General features: G+C 42.3%; 1 protein-coding gene across 1 annotated transcript; it reads left to right on the forward strand.

Annotated features, from left to right (window-relative positions):
• Window positions 1–1,398: 1,398 nt before the first annotated feature.
• slc6a6b (solute carrier family 6 member 6b) lies at window positions 1,399–24,370 on the forward strand. Its single transcript, XM_079226240.1, has 14 exons — window positions 1,399–1,464; window positions 5,631–5,860; window positions 5,971–6,105; window positions 9,016–9,250; window positions 10,176–10,308; window positions 12,639–12,773; window positions 14,482–14,585; window positions 14,731–14,855; window positions 16,220–16,332; window positions 18,679–18,816; window positions 19,261–19,363; window positions 21,066–21,166; window positions 21,293–21,463; window positions 22,634–24,370. The coding sequence occupies exons 2-14, from the start codon at window positions 5,632–5,634 to the stop codon at window positions 22,787–22,789; spliced, it is 1,878 nt and encodes a 625-aa protein (XP_079082366.1). The 5' UTR covers window positions 1,399–1,464; window position 5,631; the 3' UTR covers window positions 22,790–24,370.
• Window positions 24,371–26,184: the final 1,814 nt, after the last annotated feature.

Here is a 26,184-nt window from a genome sequence, read left to right on the forward strand (position 1 = left end):
TGCAATGTTATGGAGAAACCCACCATATATATATAAAACAAGCCGACTGAGATTGGAACATGCCTTTACTTCACAAGTTAATGTCTTTCTGTTAAAACAATGACAGATCTTGATGATTTTACAATATACATAAAATACAGTGGAACATGTTATCCATCCCTGTGCATCCTTTAAGACATTTTATGGCTCATATCTTGTGATTAGCGGTTCCTATACTCTCACCCGGTGTGGCCTCCACCCTCTCCGATGTAGGAATGATTGACACGTGTGTCCCTATATGACCAGAAAAGGTTTCAAATAACACAATCTACAATCTCCAGTTTGACAGGATGCTGTTAATCAGCGATTAGTAAACTCTGCAGTGAAGATGTCTCGTTATTTAGGAGAAAAGATCAAACGGCGTCTGTCAAAAGGTCATGCAGCCTAACATAATATAAAATATGATAGATTATGGCTTCATGCGAAGCCAAGAGGTGTCAAAGGTGTATCTGTTAAGACGACGATAGACCTTCTAATAAGCAGTGGGTGTTAGTGGCCACCATCTTGGTACTTCACCTGCAATACATGACATAAAAACACGTGGACGCGCCATCTGTCTGTTTGGCCGAGGCTCCAGATTAAGACAATACGGAGAGCCGTGTGCACGAGTCTTCAGACACAAGAGATTATCTTCACTCGTCTGTTCGGCTGCACTGGAACATATTGACAGTCTGCAGATTGCCTATTGTGAAATAAACTGTCAGATGCATGTGAATGAATAAATGCATTTAAAAAATATGATGCAAATGTTGCATAAAATGAAGCTGCTTGTTAACTGATTCATAAAAAGCATTTTTAACTAACGATACAGCCGTGTTAGTTTCAGCTTATGAGAAGGTGGTTTTAAAATGTCATATCCGGGAGCTACTTTGTTTGTTTTTTTTAATTTTGAAAACCTATTTTTAGGCCTCTGCTCGAAAATTGCATACCCAAAAAAAAAGAAGGCATATCTCTGCAACCACTAGGGCTATTTGAGTAATTGTGGTGTTATAATAAAAGAGTATAATGTGAGTTATGTGTTCAGATGTGTAAATATCAGTCTATATGTTACTGCTCATGAGTAAATGAAGTTAATTATACAGTTTTTATAGCAATATCTGCCATAGAGCCACTGTTTTCAAAGGGTGCTCTTGATACAGCCCCGTTGGTTTCAGCTCATGAGAAGGTGTTTTTATTTATTATAATTATTTTCACCCACAAATCAGAGTCCTGATCGAACCCATGCGCTAAATGCGCGATTGATCCGTGAGTTCCTCGTGTTTCCACAGGGCGGATGTGTGTGAGGCTGTCGCTTTAAGAAGTTGTTGCATGGAGAAGCTGGTGATTTTCCACTCAAACTGATATTAAATTGTTTCACTGAGCGTTTAAAACGCACGCTGCCAAAAACACGAGGAACAACAGGCTGCTTTGGTGAAACCAGGACAGGTAATTCGGCTTCTTCTTTACGCATCGGGTCAGTACATGATGGTTAATTGTGTTTTTATTAGAAGAGCAACAAAAAAAGAGCGCAAGACGGATAAAAAACTATGATGCAAACCCCGCTTTTTAAGATATATCTTTTTTTCTTTTTTTTACGGTTTTTATTTTTTGGGTTGAAACGTTAGTGATTCATCGCCGTGTTTAAATGTCGCCGATTCATTTCATTGTCTGACATAAACAAACCAGTTTTGCTGTCTTTTTTTTTTTTTTTCTTTGACATGATGCTGTGTCCTCATTATTCCCATAAAGCTTCCGCTATGTGACACGAAATAATAAATCCTGGCGTTTTAACAAAAAAAAACTTAAGCAAATATTGTTTTGGTCGTGAAGAACAGACACGAGTCTTGCTTTGGCCTTTGAGCCCAGTTTCCTGTGTTTATAGCCGATAAACCTTGTTCCGCGTTTCTCTTTGATGTTTTTTTTGTTGGAGGTCTGGCTGTGATGCGTTCAGGCGCAGCCCCGACTTCACAGTGACATGTGATGTATATATATGTGTGCGTGTGTGTGTGTGTGTGTGTGTGTGTGTGTGTGTGTGTGTGTGTGTGTGTGTGTGTGTGTGTGTGTGTGTGTCGCCCTCCACACCCACGAGCCATACGCTATAATTACATGAATGGATGAGTGAACTCGCGCATAATAGTTATCATATTGATATCATGATATGATACTAGATATCTTAGATGTTGGATTCCGTGAAGTGTTTAAAGGCTGCATAACAAAACAGTGATGTCATTTTATGAATTTACCAGTCTGCTCCATTATATGTATTTTACCTGCTTATTATATGCACATTAATGTGGATTATTGATAAAAAAAATATAGTTTTGTTAATATTTAGTGAATGCACCCATAGTCAATCCTACTATGAATAAAACATACATGTTATGGCTCATATCTTGTGATTAGAAAGCCCAGTATGTTGTCAAATAGAAACCAGCACGCTGTTACTCAGCAATAAGTGAATCTCCTTCATTAAGAGAACACGTGACTCTCTTCACCCTCAAGTCCAGAGCATGACACAAGGAAAAACACATGATGGATCACAGCGTCATGCAAAGCACCCAGTGTGTGTGTGTGTGTGTGTGTGTGTGTGTGTGTGTGTGTGTGTGTGTGTTTAGACCACAGCTTGTCATCATCTGACCTTTGACCTCCCCTCCCCCCCCTACCTCCCACTTAACTGTGCAAATCCTGCAGAGGAATTTCTAATTGACTCCTGCAATGCCGGTCCTTTGTCAGAGAGAGAGAGAGAGAGAGAGAGAGAGAGAGAGAGAGAGAGAGAGAGAGAGAGAGAGAGAGAGAGAGAGAGAGATATGGGGGAGGGGGGACGTCTCTCCTTATTAGGAGTTGTTACACCGATACTGTACTTGTTTACATTTTACAGATAACAAGCCGCATGACATGAACATAACAGAAAAGTGTGTGTGTGTGTGTGTGTATGTGTGTGTGTTCATATTTAAGTGCTGTTTTAAAGGATAAGTAAAAAAGCACTAAAACTCTCAATGCTGCCTTCAGGATCACACTTCTCAAAGCCAACCCCTCAGTGTTGGACCAGCCTCTGACTTGTCCTCTGTGTCTCCAACACGAACAAGAAGTGTGTGTGTGTGTGTGTGTGTGTGTGTGTGTGTGTGTGTGTGTGTGTGTGTGTGTGAGAGAGACTTACTCACACACACACACACACACTCCCCCCACGCACACACACCCATCACCACTTGGCTGTGTGGGTGTAGGTTTGTGGGGAGGGAATAGTTGGAAGTGGAAATTTACAGTCTCCCACGTTGGTACCTGAGGTGTCCGTCACAGCGAGGCAGCGTCCAATCTCCACTTTGGATTTAATTGTCTTTAGCCAAAGGGGGCGGGTCTTCTCTCCCCCCCCCTCCTCCGGCTGTCAGCTCCACTTCTTCTGACCCGTGTCGCATAAAGGCATTCAGTACAGAGGAATGGTGACAGCTGAGAGGAACTCTATACATAGTCGCGGCCATGAAGGAAATGTAAGTTTTTTTTTAAACTACTTTTTTCTTTTCTAGATTTGATTTCGGTTTATTCTTTCTTTCTTTTGCATTTAAGGGTTTTGCACGTTCTGGTTTTCCCTGCATGAATGGATTTTAAAAAGTTGTAACTCTTTAGTGGATTAGTGTGTGTTTTTAAAGGTTAGATAAATAGAAGGGGAAAAAAAAAAGATTTTCATTGTTGTCTTTTGTGAATCACGTTGTCAGGATTTGACAAGAATGAATTAAGATGGAAAGAGTTATTTCTTTTTTAAATAAAGGTTAAATAATTTGCGTTTAAGTACGTCTGGTTTAAATCCCAAGGACAGTTTGTCTTAAGTCTTATCTGGCCTCCTAACAGCATGCCGGCAGGTGAAGGGGGGGAGGAAGAGATAAAGAGAGAGAGAGAGGGCGAGGGAGGGAGAGAGAGAGAAACAGGATGAGAAGCAGAGTGGGCAAGAACTGATCCAGTTATGTAAGGAGGTCTGAGAATGGAAAGCGCTTCAAGTTGACTTGTCATGCATAACAGGAAGAGCGAGAAATACTGGAAAATGATGGGGATGTTGAAGCGGCGATGAAGTGAAGTGACGCGTCGGTCCCTATAGGCATGTGAGCGCCTAAGGAGTCTCCTTACTCATGTTTTTTTATTTTACCCCCCACTCAGGGGCGAGTACCCCCGCCCCTGAGTCGGGACACGCCGTCCTTTTATATATCTTTTTAACATATATATATATATACCACAGTTTTATGTGTTTGCTTTTCAGCGGGGACCAAACTCGTGTTCATAATTTGGACGCTTCTTTGCACAGCTTGTTCTTTGACGAATAATGCGGCCTAAATTAGTTGTCGGTGCCAGCGGGCTTAAAGGGGAAGTGTGTGATGTGGCTCTTCTTGAACGAGGAGGTACTTCCCCCTCCTCCCCTCCCGCGGCCGCTCTTTCAATGAATCTTGTATCTTACCATTAATTACAGCTTCCCCATTGTCCCTCTGGTTGCTCTTTTGTTGTTTGCCAGCTGGGGAGCTTAAGTCAAAGTCTTGGCACGTCTTTGCTCAGTTATTCCAGTCCCTATTAGGGTTTCTTTTCTCCTCTTTCGGCCCATGCAGTTGGGAATCGGATACCTCTCCGTCGATGTTAACGAATCCGGTCTTTCTTGGAAAGGCGGGTTACAGTGTCGATACCGGAGTGAACTTCAGCCGCTGTATCGTCTTGAGAGCAGCAGCCGGGGGCTTCGGGAATGCGGAGGGATATCTGCGTCTCTAAATCGGGAGGACGGAGGGGACGGAGGAGGGAAAGCTGAAGAGGAAACTTTCCCCCCCGGGTCAGGCGAGGTTTTTTTGGCGTTCAAACACCCCCCTTCCTTTTTCCCGTCGGTCACAATGCGCCCCCCCTCTGAGCCGGAAACAAACACACACCTGGAGAGAGTCGAAGCTGGGAAGCAGAGCGCTGTGGTCACGATGTGAACGTGTCGCCGGGCAGGTTGTTGGGGATGATTTCCTTTTTTAGTTTTTTTTGTAAATATGTTTATTGATTTTCAAAGTTTTTAATCCCACAAGAGTAGAGGATAGGAAACGTGAATTAATAACTTTATAATTAACTTCAATCACTTGACAAATGAATGTAAATCCTCATTCCCGTCCATCCTACACCTGCCTACCCGTTGCAGGGTCAAAGGTCACAGAAAAGAAGAACACAAGATCAACACATTTAAATAATTGGTTAAAAAGAAAGCAGGAGCAAAGAAAAACAACACAAAAAATGAATAAACAAACACAACTTTGGGTGATTTTTCAGCGATATAATGTGATGCTATAGCCTTTTAAAAGAAAGATGTTTTCCACAAGCATCTTGTTAAAAGCTGTGATTTCTCCGTCATGGTTTCCATCAGCTCCCCGAAACATTTCTCATCTCCGAATGACCTCCGTGTTCAGATTAGCCAGATTAGCAGTTTACTTGTGTGTATCGTGCATCGCTATCAGGAGACGCTTTATCTCCTCAAGCTCCGCCCCTTTTCCGTGTCTTATCCCGCTCACCTCTGTGTCTCTTTGTCTTTGCGTCCCTCCATCCAATGTGTCTTTTTAAAGATAAACAACACACTAATAGGTGATTGTTTTTATTCTCGCCGTCCACAGCATGGCACAAAAAGAGAAGCTCCAATGCTTGAAGGACTTCCACAAGGACACCCTGAAACCGTCACCGGGGAAGAGCCCCGGCACGCGGCCCGAGGACGAGGCCGAAGGCAAGGCTCCTCAGAGGGAGAAGTGGGCCAGTAAGCTCGACTTTGTCCTGTCCGTGGCCGGAGGCTTTGTCGGATTAGGAAACGTCTGGCGATTCCCTTACCTTTGTTATAAAAACGGCGGAGGTAAGTTTCCAACGGACGCCAACACACGGAGACCGTTAAGCCAGTAAGTCGCAGCCGGCGCGTCCGTTGCCGGGTGATCGTCTCACTTCCTGCGTCCGTTTCCCCCACAGGTGCGTTTCTCATCCCGTACACCATCTTCCTGTTCGGCGGCGGCCTGCCGGTGTTCTTCCTGGAGGTCGCGCTCGGCCAGTACACCTCCGAAGGAGGGATCACCTGCTGGGCCAAGCTCTGCCCCATCTTCACCGGTCAGTCCGAGCTCGTAAACGCTGCACGTGTTCACACGTACAGAACCACAGAACCACAGAACCACAGAACCAGAGCTTGAATCATCCCTCACGAGGTCATTTAGTATGCAACCATGAGGAAAAGCCTGATTTTATTCCTGTTTAAGTCCAGTATTTAACATTTTGCTGCATGTAATTGAACCAGTTTTACTTCATTGAAGCTGCTTTTGTGTTATCTGTATTAATATTGAGAGCACTGAAGTCGTAGTAACACAATCACAAGTACACGATTTTTAAATTTAACTTCCTTAACAGTTTATTGCAAAGCATGTTTCACACGCATGTAATTGCATGTAAATGTATGAAAATATACAATGGAATGTGATAAACAAATAGAAGAGAAAGTTCAAATGAGTGTTATAAAAATCAGTGTAACTGTCCTGTAGTCCATAGAAACAGAAATAACAGTTAAAGACGACAGCTGGACAGATAAAATATAAACGATAAGATATAAACGAAAACAGGACTGTAGTTTAAAAAAAGAAAAGGTGTAAATATATATATATATATATATATATATATATATATATATATATATATATATATATATATATATATATGTGTATATATGTGTGTGTGTGTATGTATATATATATGTATATGTGTGTGTGTGTGTGTATATATATATATATATATATATATATATATATATATATATATATATGTATATGTGTGTGTGTGTGTGTGTATATATATATATATATATGTATATATATATATATATATATATATATATATATGAAAAGCATGAGTGACAAACATTAAAATAAGAAATAAAACGCCTCAGTCATGAAGGATGAAGGATTTTTCTTTCATTATACTTTAATTCCAGGTATATATACTCAGACACACACACACTTTTACGTAAAACATAAACATCTAAATACAAACACCACGTGTTTAAAGGCGCCGGTAAAAACATTGTGTATATAGGGACTATAGCGATGTAAAGTTTCCAGGCAATGGGAACAGCACGACATACATGGTGTGTTCCTGTTGTTGTTAAAAGCGTGTTCCGCCTCGACTTAAAGGATGTACAGAACAGTACGTATGTGTTATAAATACCGGGATTGCGTTGTCAGAGTCGGGTTCTTTCGCCCTGAGGTCACCAAGTTACTCAGAAGTCTATCGCAACCCTCCATCTCTGAGCGGCAGCTGGAGGCGAGGCGGCGAGGAGGCGAGGCGGCGAGGCGGCGCGCCCTCAGCTGCCGCCGGCGCGCCCCTCCCCTTCGTGTTCACGCACGACATGAAAAGAGAGGAAGCCGCTTCTTCGCCGGATCTCTGGCAGCTGCTGACGCGCTCCGTTATTCAGGGAGCGCTGAGGCTGCCGTCTGTCCATCTGCCGCGGCACAAGTGGCCGCAAATCTGGCCAATCACAAACCTCCTCATTGTCACCCCCTTCCCCTCGCCACCCTACCCTCCACACACACACACCTGTCACAGCATTGACTTGTCCATCAGTTTGCATGTGGTATGTGGGAACGAGGCGGTGGGGGCGACAAGAGATGATGAGTTTAAAAATACTCCTGAGCAGTGTAAGAGTACCGGGGATTTCTGTCTCCAGGTTCGTGGCAAAGTCATCTAAAAATAGTGTTAAAAACACTAAGGACATTATAACAGTAGATAGCGGAGTCGAGCTCAGGATGCTGGCTGTTGTTTGTGTTTGTGGTGGCTTTTAAAGTCGGCCTTTCTCCTCGCACAACGTTGTGGTGTAAAGAGTTATTTACCACCCAGTGTACACTTCTTTGTTACTGGAGCAAGGCCAACCTCTGATTCTGAGAAGTGGAGCCAACACTGAAGTGTCTTAAAGCTGCATTCTCTCCACTGACCACCAGGGGCGACTCCTCCGGTTGTATAGAAGTATATGCTTCATGTGTTTAAGCTGCATTCTCTCTCCTGAGCATCAGAGGGCGACTCCTCCGGTTGTATAGAAGTATATGCTTCATGTGTTGAAGTTGCATTCTCTCTCCTGACCACCAGGGGCGACTCCTCCGGTTGTATAGAAGTATATGCTTCATGTGTTTAAGCTGCATTCTCTCTCCTGAGCATCAGAGGGCGACTCCTCTGGTTGTATAGAAGTATATGCTTCATGTGTTGAAGTTGCATTCTCTCTCCTGACCACCAGGGGGCGACTCCTCTGGTTGTATAGAAGTCTATACAAATTACTCTACTTCTCTCTTGATTTATTCCCTCAAACTCATATTTACAATGTTTACTATGTCTCAATCTCTAGTTTCAAGTCTTCAATACAGCATGATGTTCATTTAGTAAATTATGGTCATATAGAGTCAAACAGACCATAAAGCAGGGGATGCTTTAGGGGCGGGGCTACAAGGTGATTGACAGGTCGCTACCCTGGCATTGTTTGTGTTTTCGTCTTACAACTTCAACCCTTTCAGTGTGTTTTTACGTCATGAAAAAAAAGTCTTATTCAGGTTGTACTTGGCTCCAGCCTCTCGTGTCACTTCTGGTTGCAAAAACCAAGATGGCGACGGCTAACATGGTAAATTCAAGGCTTCAAAATGCCAGTCCACTAACCAGTGGGCGGTGACTTCTTCTTGCATGAAGTCTATGAGCAAGTTAAACTGCTCAAGGTCAGAAAAAACAAGATTTCCAACCGCTGTTAAAGCGATATTATCACTATTTGGATTGTAAACAGCAGATTACAGGACTCCCTTCGTGTGAAAAGTGTTGCTTGTAGCGCCAAAAAACACATAATTATCCTTCAGGAGTCAGTGGAGATTAAATCAAAGCTAAAAGAGAGCGGGCGTACATTCATCAGGTGACCAGAAACATAAAAGCATTAATGAGAAACAAACCATAACTCCGTCTTGGACGACATATCTGACGACTGCCTTCTCCCCTCTCCAGGTATCGGCTATGCCTCCGTGGTGATCGTGTCTCTGCTGAACGTCTACTACATCGTGATCTTGGCCTGGGGACTCTACTATCTGTTTCAGTGCTTTCAGCCGGAGCTCCCCTGGGCCAAATGCAACCAGCCCTGGAACACCGAATTCTGTATAGAGGACACAGTCCGCAGGAACAAGACCCTCTGGCTCGCAGCCAACATGACCAACTTCACCTCCCCCGTCACCGAGTTCTGGGAGTGAGTATTCACTCACAGCATGCCTCACTGACACACACACACATACTGACACACACGTGTGAATATACTGAAGTTACCCTGCCTCTTTATCTTGCCTGGGTGAATGTGTTTGAACAGGCACAATTCCTGCAAAAAAAAAAAAAGGCACCGTTTACCTTTAGCTTTCTAAAAAGTTTATCTTGAATCTGTGTTTGTGCAGCACGATGTAATGAAAACATTTTTTTTTTAACCCTTTGAGATCAGATCGCTGGTCATATTGTGCATCAAGTTGACTATATATGCACAAAAAAAAATATCATATCATCTTTTCTTCCGGTAAAAATATGACATTACATTTATAAATAGGATTAATGCTTTATTTTGCTAGCATTAGATACTTACACAGCTGACAGACATATTTAGCATTACAGAAAAAAGCAGTAGCTAGCTGGAGGCGTTTGTTGCTGAGACGAAGAAAAAGGTCTCTCTCTCTCTCTCTCTCTCTTTTCCCTTTTGTGTGTTTTGAAAAATGACATTTTAGTGTCAGAATGCCGGGAAGATATGTGGTGCAATATTTACTTTGGTGGCGGCGGAGCGAAAGAAACGTTCATAATCTGCGTCTCCGAAAGGGAAACAGGAAACTCTGTCTCCTTCCTGAACTGTCAACCTGGGACTTTAAGCGCAGCTTTAGTTTTTTAGCCCATTCTCTTTGTTACATGTTGTGAATTTGCAGATAATTCATCACAATGAACGACTGTGAACTAAAAGGATTGTTGTGCAGCATTAGACGCTTAAACATTAAAGCTAAACACTTTCTTTCTCTGCATACTCAGGCGCTGGACAGGCCTCTTATCGTCTCATGATCCTCGGGTGTGTTTTTGTAAATGTAATGACCTCGTCTCGTTCTCGCCATTAAGCCGCTGTGCGTCTCCGCCTCCCTCTGCAGACGCAACGTCCTGAGCATCTCCAGCGGGATCGAGGACATCGGGCCCATAAAGTGGGACCTGGCCCTGTGTCTCCTCGCCGTGTGGATCATCTGCTTCTTCTGCATCTGGAAGGGAGTCAAGTCCACGGGGAAAGTGAGTTGCATAGACGGAGACACGTCCTGTTACTTATCGTGTTGCCTGGAGTCTGTCTGGCCTTTTACTTCTTCTGTTATTTTTTACTGTTGCTTAGAGGAAAGCCACAAGCCCGGAAAGCAGTTAATTTGGGTGATTTAGAGACCCGAACTTCTGCGCTGTCCTGGAAGTTTCTACTTGGCCAGACTCACTGTCGGCTGTAAAACAGTGACTGCCGCTGCTTAGCCTCCTCTCTCTGTTTTTGTCAGAAAATGGGCCGGAGCCAACAAGACGAGCTCCGGGTGGAAAGATTCAGAACTCTGTTGAGCTCTTTTTGTGCGTTTCTGTCCATGTACAACGCAAGGTGCCTTGTTGTGGCGAGCGTGCGTTGAAATGAATTGATCTTAAAGCAAATTAGCAATATCAGGTTTCCCACGCGTTCCCCCGAAAACCTGGAAAACAGTTCATCTTCCAAAAAAAAACGTCCTGGAAAAGAAATTGTTTTTGTCCTGGAAAATGATTTCAACTTTTTTTCCGTTAGAGATTTAACTATCAGTTCTGATTTATCGGAGCTCCCCAAATCGGGTTAGTTCAAGATCATATTAACGTTCAAATGGAAGTTTGTTGATGTTGTGGAAGTCCCGTCACATGTGCTTAGCCTTGTTGACGACTACACTTTATATTCCTAGTTAAGTGATCAACTGATGATGACGCCATCTTGACTCTTAACTTTGCGTCAATGTGTCATCATTTCTAAGCATGTGAGGGATGGTTTCAAAGATAGAAGGATAGACGTCAGAGGAACATATCAGTGGATGTAGCGATGCCGGTTTGTCACACCAGTTGGATCATTATTTTTAAAAAAAGTCCTGGAAAATAATACATATAAACAGTGTTGGGGGTAACGAGTTACAAAGTAACGGATTACAGTAATGTAATTACTTTTATAGGTAACGAAGTAAAGTAACGCATTACACTCAAAATATTGGTAACTACACTACTTTACTAGACCTCAGTAACGTGCGTTCCTGCGTTACTCAAGACATGTGTACCAGTCCGAAAAGTTCTCTTTTAGCGGCGCGCGAGTCACACGACACTTCCTGATGAACAGCCAATCACAGAACTCCATCTGAGTGATCTGAGTGACGTAGCTGCTGGAGGGAAGCGGGGAATGGATGAGACGGAGACGGAGAGCCGGATCCAACTGGGAGGTTCTCTCCAGGTTCCCTAGGATTAAGGATATTGCAAAGCAATATAACACTCAATACCATCAAGTGCACCTGTCTGTCATGACGTGGAGCTTCTAATGAGGACAAGACACGTCTGGTATGAACGGAATCCCTCTACTGGTGAACTGCAGTATTACAACTGTTAAAGCATTGAGAACGCGCTCTTGCACCAGACATGTATATATTTTCCACACTAACATCAACATTAGTTAGCGTCAACAAGCACGTATCACTGTACTTTATGCCTTCAAAGTAAAAGCACCTCCTGTTTACATGCTCTTCACAATAAGAGTAAATCATGTAATAAAACAAGTTACAACACTGTGGAAAGGCTTTCAGCCGGGGCAGTATTGTTCTGACCCCAAGGAGGAACAGGCTGTCGGATAAAAGATTCAAGAGACTTTTACTCCTGCGATACAATCGCTATTTTGAAGAATAGAGAAAAATGATAAACTTCATAGGATATAGTGCACTTTCTGTTTATTTAGGCAAAGATGAAGTGGATTTTCTGTTTATTTAATTGCATTTTCAGTTTCTATTTTTTTGGTTAAGTGCATTTCTGTTTCTATTTTATGGGAAAAAGTCCCATTAATTTTTCTATTTTTCTTAAACCACTACAATGATTCCTAAAACAAGCTGGTTTTGTTCTTAGGAGTCGGCCCCCATTTGGTTTAGTGGGGTCTCAGTAACTACCCCAACACTGCATATAAAGTAGTAGAGGAAGCCTGAGGCCCTTATGGCACACAGCACACCGCTAACTTTGAGTTTGTTTGCAGAAAATTACAATTATTATCGCTAGTCAAACACCGGATGAGTGCTAATGTTAGCTTAATTAATAGTTCAGTTAGAATGATTTAAAACGAGTGCTTTGGGCGCTTTCCCGCTCTGAGTTTGAGGTTTTTTCAACTCGAGGCGTTCAGGGTCTGATCTCACCTCACCTTAACTTTTCTTAAAATACTTGGGACATGAGAGGGAAATTGTTGCCTCTTGACAAAAACAAGTTAGAAATGAGAACTTTTAAAAAGGAAGCAGCGCTGTTCCCGTTATATCTCAAGGCTGATGAGTCATAAGTGGGTGACTGCTGCTCAGTATTTGGGCTAATCGTCCCGTTGACCCGTCTAGGTGGTGTACATAACAGCGACCTTCCCCTTTGTGATGCTGATTGTGCTGTTGGTGCGTGGCGTGACCCTGCCCGGGGCATCTGAAGGGATCAAATTCTACCTTTACCCCAACCTGACCCGCCTGCAAGACCCAGAGGTAGGATCAAGAACTCTTCTTCTCTCCTCTTTATCTGTCACAGAGAGCTGCAGGAATCAGTCCTGTGGTTAACACACGTTTCAGAGATTTTAACGTTTTGTTCTACGATGTATAAAATCAACATAAAACTGTCTTGACAAAGGCTAACAAGTGGCTAAATGAGAGTACTAAAGGTCATAACCCTAACTAGTCCGCCTATTTGCTTCATTTGAAACTAGCCCAATTAGCTTAGCATAAGAACTGGAAACAGCTAGCTAGCCTGGCTCTGTCCAAAATCCGCCTCCCAGCACCCCTGAAGCTCACTCATGAACACGTTTCCTCTGTTACTCTGTGCCACCGAAGTGTACAAATGTTGTGTTGTCACGGCGGCTTCAGGAAGCGACCAAGAAAGAGTTTTGACAAAAGCTCGTACGTTTTTACACAACAAACAAGATATGATGTGTAAATGTGTGCGCTTTAGAGGCGCTGGAAGGCAGATGAAAAAAAAATTGAGGCCACGCTAGCTGTTTCCTCCTGTTTCCAGTCTTTGTGCTAAGCTAAGCTAACTGGCCGTGTCAATCTTCTCATCGAACACTCAATATCTAAATCACTGTAGTGTAGATGTGTAGTTTTACATGCCACAGCTATTCATTCTTTTCTTTGTTATGTAACTCGATTACATAATTTATCATGAGTGATTGGATTAACATCAAAACCAAGCGGACATATTTGGATCGGCGAACCCCCATGTGTCCTGTGCAGTTGAAAACAGATATATATATATATATATATATATATATATATATATATATATATATTTTTTTTTTTTTTTTTGACTGCCTCACAGAGTGCATGTTGTTACTGAGGTTTCAGATCAAATCAATGACATTGCACCATGTCACCACTGCTATGTGTGCGTTCAATTATAATATTTTCTGTTTTGGAGTCTTTGTAGAAACTGTTGGAAATTGTTGTGCAATTGCATTGTTGCTCTATTTAATTTGTTTGATATATTTGCAATGGATCAAGTCAGCTCTTTATAGAATCCTTCAGCGTTTTTTTTTTTTTTCTGGTTCTGCAACTTTACTGTTTTGGTTCCGTCTTATCAGCATCAAATCTCTAAAAGCCCGCTGGCTGCAGAGCACCTGCTCCTCAGCACCTCATGCAGACAGATGTGAAGGCTGGGGAACAAAGTGAAGCATGTAGCTGCCGTTAAGGAGGCACTAGAGACCAAAAACAGAGCAAAAAGTAGATATTGGACTCACTCAGGAACGTTCACAAGCTTAGTACCAACAGTATCCATGTTGGTTATTTGCGTTCATTTCGCTCACCAACGAGGAGCTCAAAATATCTGTCGCATCACAGTCAAAATATTTTTTTTCCTGTTTTTTATTAACTTAATAGACCAACGAAAGAAGGGGAAAAAGTACATTGAACTTCATTATCCACAAAAATTTAGCAAAGTTTGAATTACTTTAAATGACCTTGGTGCCCTCTCCACCAGAGATAAACTTCCGTTATTTGTCATTTTTCGTGTTTTTAACTCCACCTTAACGTTACTGTACTGTTTCCCTTTCTGTCATTTGCTTTCCATAACCTGTCCTTTCAAAATAAAAGCACTTCCGCGTTGAGATTGATAAAAAAACAAGAATAATGGCGTTACAAACACTTTCCAAAAACACATTTCATGATCAGGTTGACCTCATCTATCCTCCTCTGTCCCCCTCAGGTGTGGATCGATGCTGGAACCCAGATTTTCTTCTCCTACGCCATCTGCCTGGGAGCCATGACGTCGCTGGGGAGCTACAACAAGTACAAGTACAACTGCTACAGGTGAGTCGTGTTTCCGCTGGGGCGGGCGGGGGTTGTAGTAGTAGTGACAGCAACTCGTGTCAGAGACGGTTGCGTGAAAAAGAAAATGGGAACTTCGGTTCCGCCTGTGTTCATTAACAACCTCCATGACATATGTGTGACATAGGGACTGTTTGCTGCTGGGAGGCCTCAACAGCGCTACCAGTTTTGTGTCTGGCTTCGCAATATTTTCCGTCCTGGGCTTCATGGCACAAGAACAAGGGGTGGACATTGCCGATGTGGCAGAGTCAGGTACGAGGGTCCGAGGTGATGGCAGCAGCGATGGTGGGGCGCTGTTGCCAAAACGAAAACAACAACAACAACAACAACAACAACAAACAAAAAAAAAAGACAATTGGAAACTTTACAAAAGAGCCGGTCCAGCAAAAAAAGTCTCGGAAACGACGATGCTGAAATGTAGAGATATCGGCAACTGCACACTCCTTGAATAAAAAGCCTCAAAGAAACACCAGATCGCCGCGTGTTTTAGCCGCGGTGTGAAAGGTCATTTAGTAGCTTCACGTCTTTTTGGGCCTGGGGACATTGCTAAGAAGATTGGCACCGCGCTGAGTGTGATATTTCTGCACTGTAAGCCCAGTTCTGTTAGCCAGCTGTGGACCTGCTGAGGTGGACGCCACCGGTTCCGTTTCCCGCCTTCCTTTTTTTACACTCTTAAGTGGACTTTTCGAGGAGATGCGTCTTCTTTCCGCATTCTCGCTCCGTTCACTTTTCAAATTAAACTCTTGCTTTCTTCAAGACTGCAACTTGAATTTAATCAAACTACAAAGTGTATAACATTGGCAGCATGTGTGCATACCAGATTTCTATATATGAAAACACAGAAACCTAAATTAATTAATTGAAGGACCTTTGTAGAAATAACTTGCTGTTCAATTGAGGCACTAGTTAACGTGATTGCTGACTCTGTGCCTCCTATTATCACCATGTTGACATGTTTCATTGCTTTGCTGCAGTCCTCATCGGCTTTGTTTTAGTTTAGGTTCCACTTTATTGTTTTTGCTCACAGTAAGTACCAGAAAGGCAGATTTAGGATCTTGCCAGACAATGGAAACGGTAGCAAAATGTGCATTTAGAGTTTTAAATGGCATGTGCAGAATGGTCTGGGTGTGTCATATTCAGTATAACCAGTCCACAGTTATGTAATATGTACAATGTAAAAGAGACGATAGGCAGAGTTGAATGTGGTTGTTGATATTTCCTGCAGACACTAAAGCATGAAAAAAAACGTTATTTCCTCCAAAGCAACAAGAAAGAATGAACACGTCTTTAAACTATTGGACACATTCACGTCAATGCAGTGTGGCTTTATTGGCATGAAAGTTCTCAAAAGAAAAGTTGCCAAAGCTTCAAAATATATATTAAAAAAAGTACACAATGATTTTAGTACGAATATTAACATTAACATTACAATATATGCATATAGATCTTGCAGATTATTATGATTGGCAGCGGCTCAGCCTCTCTAGCTCGATCTTTTGCATCACTTTATTTCATTTTTTCCAATCCTCTATATGTCGTCCAAGCTGTGAATCAGATAGAAGGATTAATCCTGTCCTCCTCCCCTTGTCCCCGACCCCGCTATGTCCTCCCTGCAGGTCCCGGCTTGGCCTTCATCGCCTACCCGAAAGCCGTGTCCATGATGCCGATGCCGACCCTCTGGGCCGTCCTCTTCTTCATCATGCTGCTGCTCCTGGGCCTCGACAGCCAGGTAAACACACAGGGTTCAGACGGTCAGGGAGAACCTGGAAAAAGTCACGGCATTTAAAAAATGGTTATTTCCAGGCCTGGAAAAGTCCTTGAAAAAAATAGAATCCCAAAGGTTTAGTAAAAGTCATGGAAAAGTGTTATATTCATGTGTTCATTTACGCTGAGATTGAAATCATTTTTTTCTTTTCCCATGTGTTTGAGTCGTCGTAGGAACCCCAAATTAAGTTGTGTTTACTGTATGTATTTGTTCAGCAAAGTCTTGGGAAAAAATGTATATCTGCAGCAAAGATATTTTGATCATAACTATGAACATCAAGCACGATGTGAGCAAGATTTCCCAAAAATGCCTCCTTGAGCGGTCCCCGAGTTTTTCAAACTGTATGATGGTGCCCTAACAACAGCCCACATGCTAAAAATCAACAAAAAGCATAATAGAACACAGCATTCAGGTGTTCAAAGTCGTTTCAATCAAAAAACGGTGGCTTTTAGCTATAACTTTTAAAAGTTTTTGAGGTTTAAAAGTTAAAAAACAGTTGCGTTACGTGCTTTTTCCATTGTTTACCTTCTGCAGTAAAGTAGACGTTAGCAAGAAAAGCTGCCAAAGACGAGCCAACTGACTTCAGCGGTCTCGGTTGCTCATGCGACTCTTTTTGCCGATTAAACAAACATGTGAGCTTTAGAGGTGCCGGTTGGTTGGATTTTATTACTTTAAGGTGGAGCTTTTATAACGTTTTGATCATAACTATTAATGATCTAGCAAGATTTCCCCAAAATGTCTTTTGGAGCGGTGGCCGACTTGTTCAAACTCCATGGTTCAGTCCCTTACCAACATCCCACGTACTAATAAGACACCTTTTTGGAAAGATTATGACCTGAATAATCAGAAAATCACAATAAAACGAAGCTTAGGGGTGTTTCAAGGATTTTTAGTTAAAAAACGGAGCTGCCGTAGAGTCTACAGAGTCTACGTAAATACTTAAACTTGACGGTTACTTTAATTATGTTTTAGACCAGTATCTTCTCACAAGGGTTGCGGTATTGTAGCAATTTAAATTAAGTTAAACAACAATGTGGTTCCGGAGATAATATGTTGTTGTTTTTTGTCTGATAATAGGCGCAGGGGGATTTTCACACCCTGTTTTTTAAAGGGTTAAGGTTTACTGTATGCTTTGGAATCCTCATTGTTAGTTTAAATACTACATTTTCTCACATTTTCATGTATACACCCAGATTTCACAACATGTTTGGTCATATAAATCTGGTTTGGAACCCTGAAATACCTCCCCGGCCCGGCGGTGTCACATTACCGTGCAGAATAGTGAACTCACTTTCACGCGGACGCCTTCCAGGTCCCGTGGGTCAGTTGGCTCCCGATGTGTAAAACACATTAAGCGTCTCTCCGATACACATCACTCGTCTCCGAGGTATCGGGTGACAGTCGAGGCCGCGGAGGCCTTTCACTATCGGGGATGACATCCCTTTTGTTGAATGCCCCCGTAAACGCCACAAATTAAGTTTGCGGGCGTTAAAAGCCAAACATTTAATGAGTAGGAGTCATCATAATCGCTCGCAAATGCAAGCTTTCCAGCGCCGGTTCGGAGGCAGAGCTTTGATTAAGACGAGATAATCTGCGTAGACAAAACACCAAGTGTGCAGGGAAGGGATTCGCCGGCCGTATCGCATTTCCTGCCTCCAAGTGTAATTCTACTCCTGTGCTAACTCGGCGTCTCAGCCAAGATCGGACTCTAAATTTGAGCACATGTAAATACACATGAGACTATTTCGAAGAGAGAAGTGCTGCCAGTTACAGTGTGTGTGTGTGTGTGTGTGTGTGTGTGTGTGTGTGTGTGTGTGTGTGTGTGTGTGTGTGTGTGTGTGTGTGTGTGTGTGTGTGTGTGTGTGTGTGTGTGTGTGGGTGCTTTTCTTGACCATAAATCTCATGCAGATTCGTGGGCCCTGAATGCAACATATTGTCAACATCGCTCACACATGCATGCCACTGTGTGAGGAGCTTTTTGTTAGCTTCTTTTTTAGGGGGGGAACAAAGAAGCATGTTCTTCGTGAATGGGAATTGTTACGGCTTCATGTCGCTGGTGAGGCAACGAGGAGACACAGGGGAGGGAGAGAGAGAGAGAGAGAGAGAGAGAGACAGTGATGCACTGTTGTTTCGTCTCTGTTGGGTCTCGGTAGCAACAAGCCAGTGGAGCCCTGTTTAAATGCTCATTACTGCTCAACAAAGACGGCTCTCATGCTGTAATCACTGGTTTGTGGAGGCAAAACAAGAGCTGCATGGAAACATTGAAATAAATGTTTCCGAGAGCTTAATAGTTGCTTTTGTCCCCCACAGTTCGTTGAAGTGGAGGGACAGATCACCTCCATCGTGGATCTGTACCCCGAGGTCCTCAGGAAGGGTTACCGGCGGGAGATCTTCATCGCCATCATGTGTTTCGCCAGCTATCTCCTGGGGCTCGCCATGGTAACGAAAGTAAGTTCACGCCAGCGGCCGCTTCTGCGCCCCCCGGCTTATCCCGAACCGGCACGCTCGGATCAACGGAGAGATAACGCCGCAGACTTTTCCACTCCATTGTCACCACCAAATATGGCCTCCTATCCGCATTCAACCGCTCACGTCGCGCACGCCCCTGTGTGTGTGTGTGTGTGTGTGTGTGTGTGTGTGTGTGTGGAACAAATTCGGACCGCCGTTTTCCGTTAAGCAGTTAACCGCGCTCCAATGGCGTCTCAGCACCTGTTGAACTCTGCCTTTATTGGTCGGGCGCCAGCATTCTTGCGCGCGGCTTTCACCGCCCCACTACCCACAACCCACTCTGCTATAATGCCCACTTCTATCTGCACGCCTTTCTTCAGTGTGACATGCATCACAGATGTAATTAATCTGTTTCCCGCCCCCCCCCTTCTTTTCTCTTTCCAGGGTGGCATGTATGTGTTTCAACTCTTTGACTACTATGCAGCCAGTGGTGTGTGCCTTTTGTGGGTTGCATTCTTTGAATGCATCGCTGTCGCCTGGGTTTATGGTAAGTGGAAGCAATTTTCTGTAATGTGTGTGTGTGTGTGTGTGTGTGTGTGTCGTCTTTCAAAGTAATGATCCTGAACTGTTGAGAAAAACAAAAACAAAAAGCACAAACGATGTCTTTTGGTGGTAAACAAAGGTGTCCTTGTGGTTCCTCCCGCGTCAGCAGTAAATAACTTTAACTGCACGAAGAAGGAAGGCGGGTGGTGGGGCTGGATTGTGATTGGCTATCCAGGGGTTGCCTCCCAACACATTGCATCCTCGTATTATTAATGCACGACGGACGTTTAAACTAATGAGGTGGAAAGAAAAGGCTCAATTGTTGCATCTTCCACTAATAAAAGTGTTGCTATTATTGCGAAACGCCTCGATTCTGTTAATTGTAATAAATAACGCAACCGCTACATGTGGGGCTAAGATGTGTTTTTCTTTTTCCAGTTATTTGTAGAGTTGAATTAGTTTTGTGTAGTTAGTATTTAGGTTTGTTTTGTTTGTGGGCACCTTGTGTATATGTAGTGGGCAGGTGGAGGACCAGCATGCACCTGGGACAAACCTCTGTTTGTTTTATTACCACAGCAAAGAAAGGCAGCGGTCGCCATGATGATGTCATTGTTCTTTCGGTTGCTTGTTTTTGAGAAACGTATAATAAGAAACAGAAACATTTTTCATGGACAATGGCCTCTATTGGCTCTGTGTGCCACAAAGAACTTTTGGTTCTTTCTTATGTTTCCCCAAGTGACTCTGATAGAAACAGATATTTAATTTATTCCATAACTACCGCTTTGAACTGGTCGCCACCCACTAACTCTGTATCGCTACCCGTGTCACCACAGTCACAGGAATAACACCACGACAGATCTGAACAATAGAGAGAAGTTAACTTGCCTCAACATAAAAACTCATAATATGAGTGGTAAAAAAAATAAACACATACATTAGACAGAAATACAGTTCCAATATTTGCTCCGAGTACACATTCCTACTCCGTATTGGAAACCATGTTTACTGATGATTAAACTTATGAAACTGTTTAAATGTCATCAATGGGTAGAGGTTCATTTCAAAGGCTTCTTTTCTCAAATATTTGCTTATCTCTCGTGGAATACGGAAGAGTTTAAACTCCTCAGGACTCTCCAAATGAAGAGAATGGAACATCACTCTTTGCTTGTCGGGCTCACTGCCAACAGACACATGCAACCTATTACGAGTCATAACAGCTGGGAACCAGTGTCCCAGACTTCTCAAAGTATGTTTTTCATCGTCTTTACAAAAGAGGCCATTGTAGCAGCAGCATCACTAAGGGCCTCCCCAGCTGCTGCGCTTCATCGGTAGTCCCTTACCAGATGTGGAAAAGAAACTAAAACCAGAATGGAAGAAGTTATTGCTAACAAAGGAGCAAAATAACAAACGTCAGCTGGCACACGCCCCACTTAACGACGCCATTAAACACACCGCTAACTCCAATAAACACTGAGGAAGGGTGAAGGGTGACCTGACGAAGCCGAGACTGTGTATTCTTGAACAGTATGTGGTACGTGACCCGGTGGATATAAACTGCAGTTAAGGCAGATACCAGAGATAAGAGGCAGATATGGAGGTCATTCTGCAATAATAAAACAATAAACACGGGAACGCTGCAGACCGCGGATATCTTATGTAGTATTTGTTGAAACGTTGCCTTCATGTTATTCTTTGTTTGCGAACAGGCGTGGATAATTTCTACGACGCCGTGGAGGATATGATTGGCTACAGACCAAACTCATGGATGAAATGGAGCTGGACCGTAATCACTCCTGTCCTCTGCATGGTGAGAGACGAGCCTTTAAATGTCTTGGACCAGATATTGTTGACGACGTGTGACCAAGGTCACAGAGTACAAGAGTACAAGTTGTACTAATAAAAGCATGTGTTTGCCCCATCCCCCCCACCATAGGGATGCTTTGTCTTCTCCCTGGTGAAGTACAAGCCCTTGACCTACAACAAGGTGTACGAGTACCCGGACTGGGCCATCGGTATCGGCTGGTGTTTGGCCCTGTCCTCCATGATCTGCATCCCCATGGTGATGGTCATCAAGATCTTGCAGTTTGACGGATCCCTGATCGAGGTGAGCTCGCCACTCTTCCGGTTCCTTAAACATGAAGCGCCGTCCAGGAGAGCTTTGCTTAATAACCTTTGAAGCACGAAGGGCCTATTATCCTATTATCGGACCAAAAAATATTGATCGTTTTGTTTTAACGTTTTCTTTATTATCTCCGGAACCACATCGTTGTTTAACTTCATTTAAATTGCTACAATACCGCAACCCTTGTGAGTAGATACATGTGGTGTAAAACATAATTAAAGTAACCGTTAAGTTTAAGTACATACGTAGACTCCGTCGACTCTACGGCAGCTCCGTTTTTTAACCAAACGACACAGTTTTTTGACTAAAAATCCTTCGAAACACCCCTAAGCTTCGTTTTATTGTGATTTTCTGACTATTTAGGTCATAATCTTTCCAAAAAGGTGTCTTATTAGTATGTGGGCTGTTGGTAAGGGCCTGAACCATGGAGTTTGAACAAGTCGGCGACTGCTCCAAAAGACATTTTGGGGAAATCTTGCTAGATCATTCATAGTTATGATCAAAGTGTTATAAAAGCTCCGCCTTTAAAGTAATAAAATCCAACCAACCGGCACCTCTAAAGCTCACAAGTTAACACATTTTCTCTCGTTTTGTTTAATCAGCACAAAAGTGCCAAAGAGTCGCATGAGCAACCGAGACCGCTGAAGTCAGTTGGCTCGTCTTTGGCAGCTTTTCTTGCTAACGTCTACTTTACTGCAGAAGGTAAACAATGGAAAAAGCACGTAACGCAACTGTTTTTAGACAATTACCAGTAAAAAATTGTGTTAATATTGTTTTGTGGCAAGTTACACTTTTAAAAGTTATAGCTAAAAGCTAATATTCACTGAAATTAGCTCAATGCTACAACGAAATGTAGTCTTTATCAATATTTTCTAGTGAAACGTGTCTATTGTGCAGTAAAAAAAACGGTGTTGTTGCCATGAGGTTAAGGCTAAGCTGTTTCCCCTTGCTTCCAGTTATTATGCTAAGCTAACGTCTCCCGGCTGTAGCTTCACATCGAGCGCTCATACACCACACCGGTGTCGTAAATCTGTAAATGCAGATGTTGTAATCACGTTGTTTTCCACTTGGAATTTGAGTTGAGCCTTAAAAGCGACGCCTTTTCAGTTTGTGATGATCGTTCTCCTAACCTCTCGTCTTCCTTCCCCTCAGAGGATAAAAGCGGCGGCCGCCCCGGCGAAGTCAGGCGTGAGTTCTCGCCCGAAAGAGTACAACGTGAAGGACGCCGAGCTGACGCAGCCCCTGAGCCCGAACGGGAACAATGGCTTGATGAAGCCCACCCTCACCGTTGTAGAAACAATGATGTGAGCGCTCTCTGTGAGAGGAATAAGATTGATGTGCTTTCTGTGTTATTATCATATTTGCTAACATTGATAATGGTAGGTTTACATCATCAAATATATTCACGTTAGAGATACTCTGGTTTGATTTCTATGAAGAGAGTTATATATTATTGTTGTAATGTTGTTTTTTCTCTTGTATTTTATTTTTAATTTTTTACTATATCGATATTGTTGATGTTACAATTGTTATTGCTGTAGTTGGCACTGATCTCAGTTAAATATTCTGAGATAGAAAATGTTCAATGTTTACTACCATTCTGTTGATTCCGGAGAAGAGATGAGGAATTTTTTTTTTTTTTCTGGTGTAATAGAAGAAATTCTCATTTCACTTAAATTCAGTAAACTAAACGAGCAATTAACCGCGTAAAAAGGTAGAAGACGTCTAAACACCCTCACGTGATTGTGACAGTCTCGTTGCCCGAGCTAACTTCTAATGTCTTGTTGTTGTTGTTGTTGGTCACCCCTGCAGTGAAAATGATTGTACGTGAGCCACCCACGTCTCTGTTGAGTGGCAATATGCAGTGTAAAGAGTTAATCTTTGCTTGACATCCTTTTTAAGTTACAAGTTGAACAAGGCCTTGGCCAAATACTGTGAGAAAATGCATCCATCCAAATGAGATCCATCCTCAAAAAACAGAGACTAAATAATAAAAAAGAAGAAGAAAAGGAAGAGGAGGTCAGGAGAAAAGGGAAGTGGCATTTTTAGAGTATTTGTACACAGCCTGTGTGACTACTATAGTCAGTCCCAGTGCATTTATTGAAACTTCTCTTTGCACTTTATATGTTGTTTCACCTTTTATTGTAGTATTTGTTTCGATTGTTGCAAAGTTATGTGGAGTTGCATTGGCAACACATTTCAGGAGGAAATATTTTTAGCTTCTAACTTTTGGATATTGTAAACTTTGATATACAGTATCTAGTTGTCTACTTGCTAAGACAATGACGGAATAGAGTAGAAATCTGACATCAAATATTCTTACAATAATCTGTCACTTTAAAAAAAAAAGTAAAAAAACAACTTTTTTCTAAACATCCTGAACTCTTTCTCCATTGTGCTCATTACAATAGCAGATGCGCTCTGCTTAACTACCACTGGATTCTAGTTTCTAATGTTCGGTTTAGGCTCTTATATTGTAGAATTTGAATTGTTTGTAAATCACATATGCCTTTTTGTAACAATTTTATACTGTACATCATATGAACACCATCACCATCTTACTGAAAACTCAGCAATTTGTTTTCTAAATATGAATTACGTTGTGAGCCAGGATTACATTTTTCAGCGTGCATTATTCATTGAAGCAATGTCATCCTCTGCTCGCTCAAAAAGCACCATCAAATTTAGAATATTGTTCAATAATTCAACAACTTGCACAGTTAGATACAAAATCTGAAGCATGTGCAGTAGACACAGTACCGTGCTGCTTTGTCTATTAAAATCTTGTAGATTAAAGTGTACCAAAGTATTTTTGTCTCACAGTTGTCCCCTTTGAGATGCACATTGCATCCTTTCTATATAGATTACAATAAACATTTTTTCCTTGGATTATGTGTCTTAAGAATTCTTTATTCTCTAAATATTAACGGTTTCCTCTCATATCATTTATTACTATCATTATGTGAAGAATATTTAAATTTGGAGGCTGAAATCATGATTAAACTAGAAAGGTGCAGATCTCCGTCAGGTGTGTCTGCAAGGACCACTTTTGGATTGTGTGATTAAATTAATACAACCCTCAATTCACTAACCTCCCGTCTAGACACTAATGGTCTGTAATGTGTCATAAAACACTTCATTCAAACTGAAAATCCAGATCTTGCCAAAAAATGATTAAACTCAGAAAGTTGCAAAGTGGCTGAGTTGCGCAGAGGTACAGCAATGTGTACAGGTATTTCTGGTAGCTGTTAGCGGTTATCCAAACACTCAGTCCAAAACCATAAAAGTGAGCTGCAAAGCCGCGGCTGTGAGGTACGCAACAGTATGTGTGTATATTGGTATTTCCGTTAGCTGTTAGCCAAACACAACGTCCAAAACAATAAAAGTGAGCTACAGCGCAGTGGCTGTGAGGTACGCAACACTATGAATGTGTTAGCTTAGCCAAACACTGTCCAAACAATAAAGTGAGCTGCAGAGAGGTACTCAAAAGTGTGTGTGTGTGTGTGTGTGTGTGTGTGTGTGTGTGTGCGTGTGCATACGGATAGTTACGTTAGCTGTTAGCCAAACACACCACAAACTGACTTTACAGTGTTAAGACATCTTATCTGTCTTCATAGACGTACAGCCACCCCAGGAATGAATCCAAGCTGGATATCTTAATTTACAAGATAACCCACTAAAGAAACATTTGCGTCAACATCAAGCATTGTTTCCATTAATGTGATCACGTCCCTTCAATTAATACTGTCCGTTTTGATAAAGTACTTCTATAAATCACGATACATTTAGACCCCCTTGAAATAGCTAGTTATTTCCATTTAGACGTCTTTCATTGAGGAGATATCGATGACACGCATACTCTCACATCTGACCGCTCCCCGTGACGGCTCATTGACACTTGGCCTAAATGTTTCATGCCATCGGTCCCACCATCAATCTAACGGCCACCAGCAGGTGGTAACCGCATTGACGTCTCACCCACAAGGATGGCACCCGGCTTATTTGGTCACGTCTCTGGTGTCACTCGGTCTGGCCTAAGCCCTTGAGGAACTGAGCCCTCGAAGACTTTAATTCACATCACCTGGATGATTAACACTGCAGCAGAAAGCAACGGAAAGAAGGGAGTCATAGGAACGGGAAAAGAGTCAACGCTCAGTTTCTGAACATAAGAGTTTTTAAAAAAAAGGTGCTAAATTCAAAATTTGGCACACTAATATAAAAGCAAATAGTTATTTGCCATCTAAATATACAGTAGAGTAATGTCTACCTGAGCGGAGAATTAAGTTCTCTGGTTCCCCCTCTGGTAAACGCTGTTAGCTGCATCAGCACTTCTGCCGTATACATCATTAGCTACAAACCGCCAGCTAGGCCGAAGTCACGATGAGGACCGTTGAGCAACTAAAATGCACCCAATCCTGTATATTACACCGTTTTACAGCTACAGTGCAACACTTTTCATGTGGTTCATTCAGACAGTATAGGATGAGTATATATTTTGGAGATTGCTCATTACAGCCATGCTCATGGCTTAACACTGCCATGCTAACATGCTCAAAATGACCATGTTAACAAGCTAGCATACTGTTTACCATGTTCACATGCTCAAAATGACCATGTTCACATGCTAACATACCATTTACCATGTTCACTTTTGAAGTTAAGTGTGTTAGTATGCCAACATGCTAAAAATGACCATGTTCACA

The sequence above is a fragment of the Taurulus bubalis genome, assembly GCF_910589615.1.
Source record: "Taurulus bubalis genome assembly, chromosome: 11".
In the NCBI taxonomy this organism is placed as follows: domain Eukaryota; kingdom Metazoa; phylum Chordata; class Actinopteri; order Perciformes; family Cottidae; genus Taurulus; species Taurulus bubalis.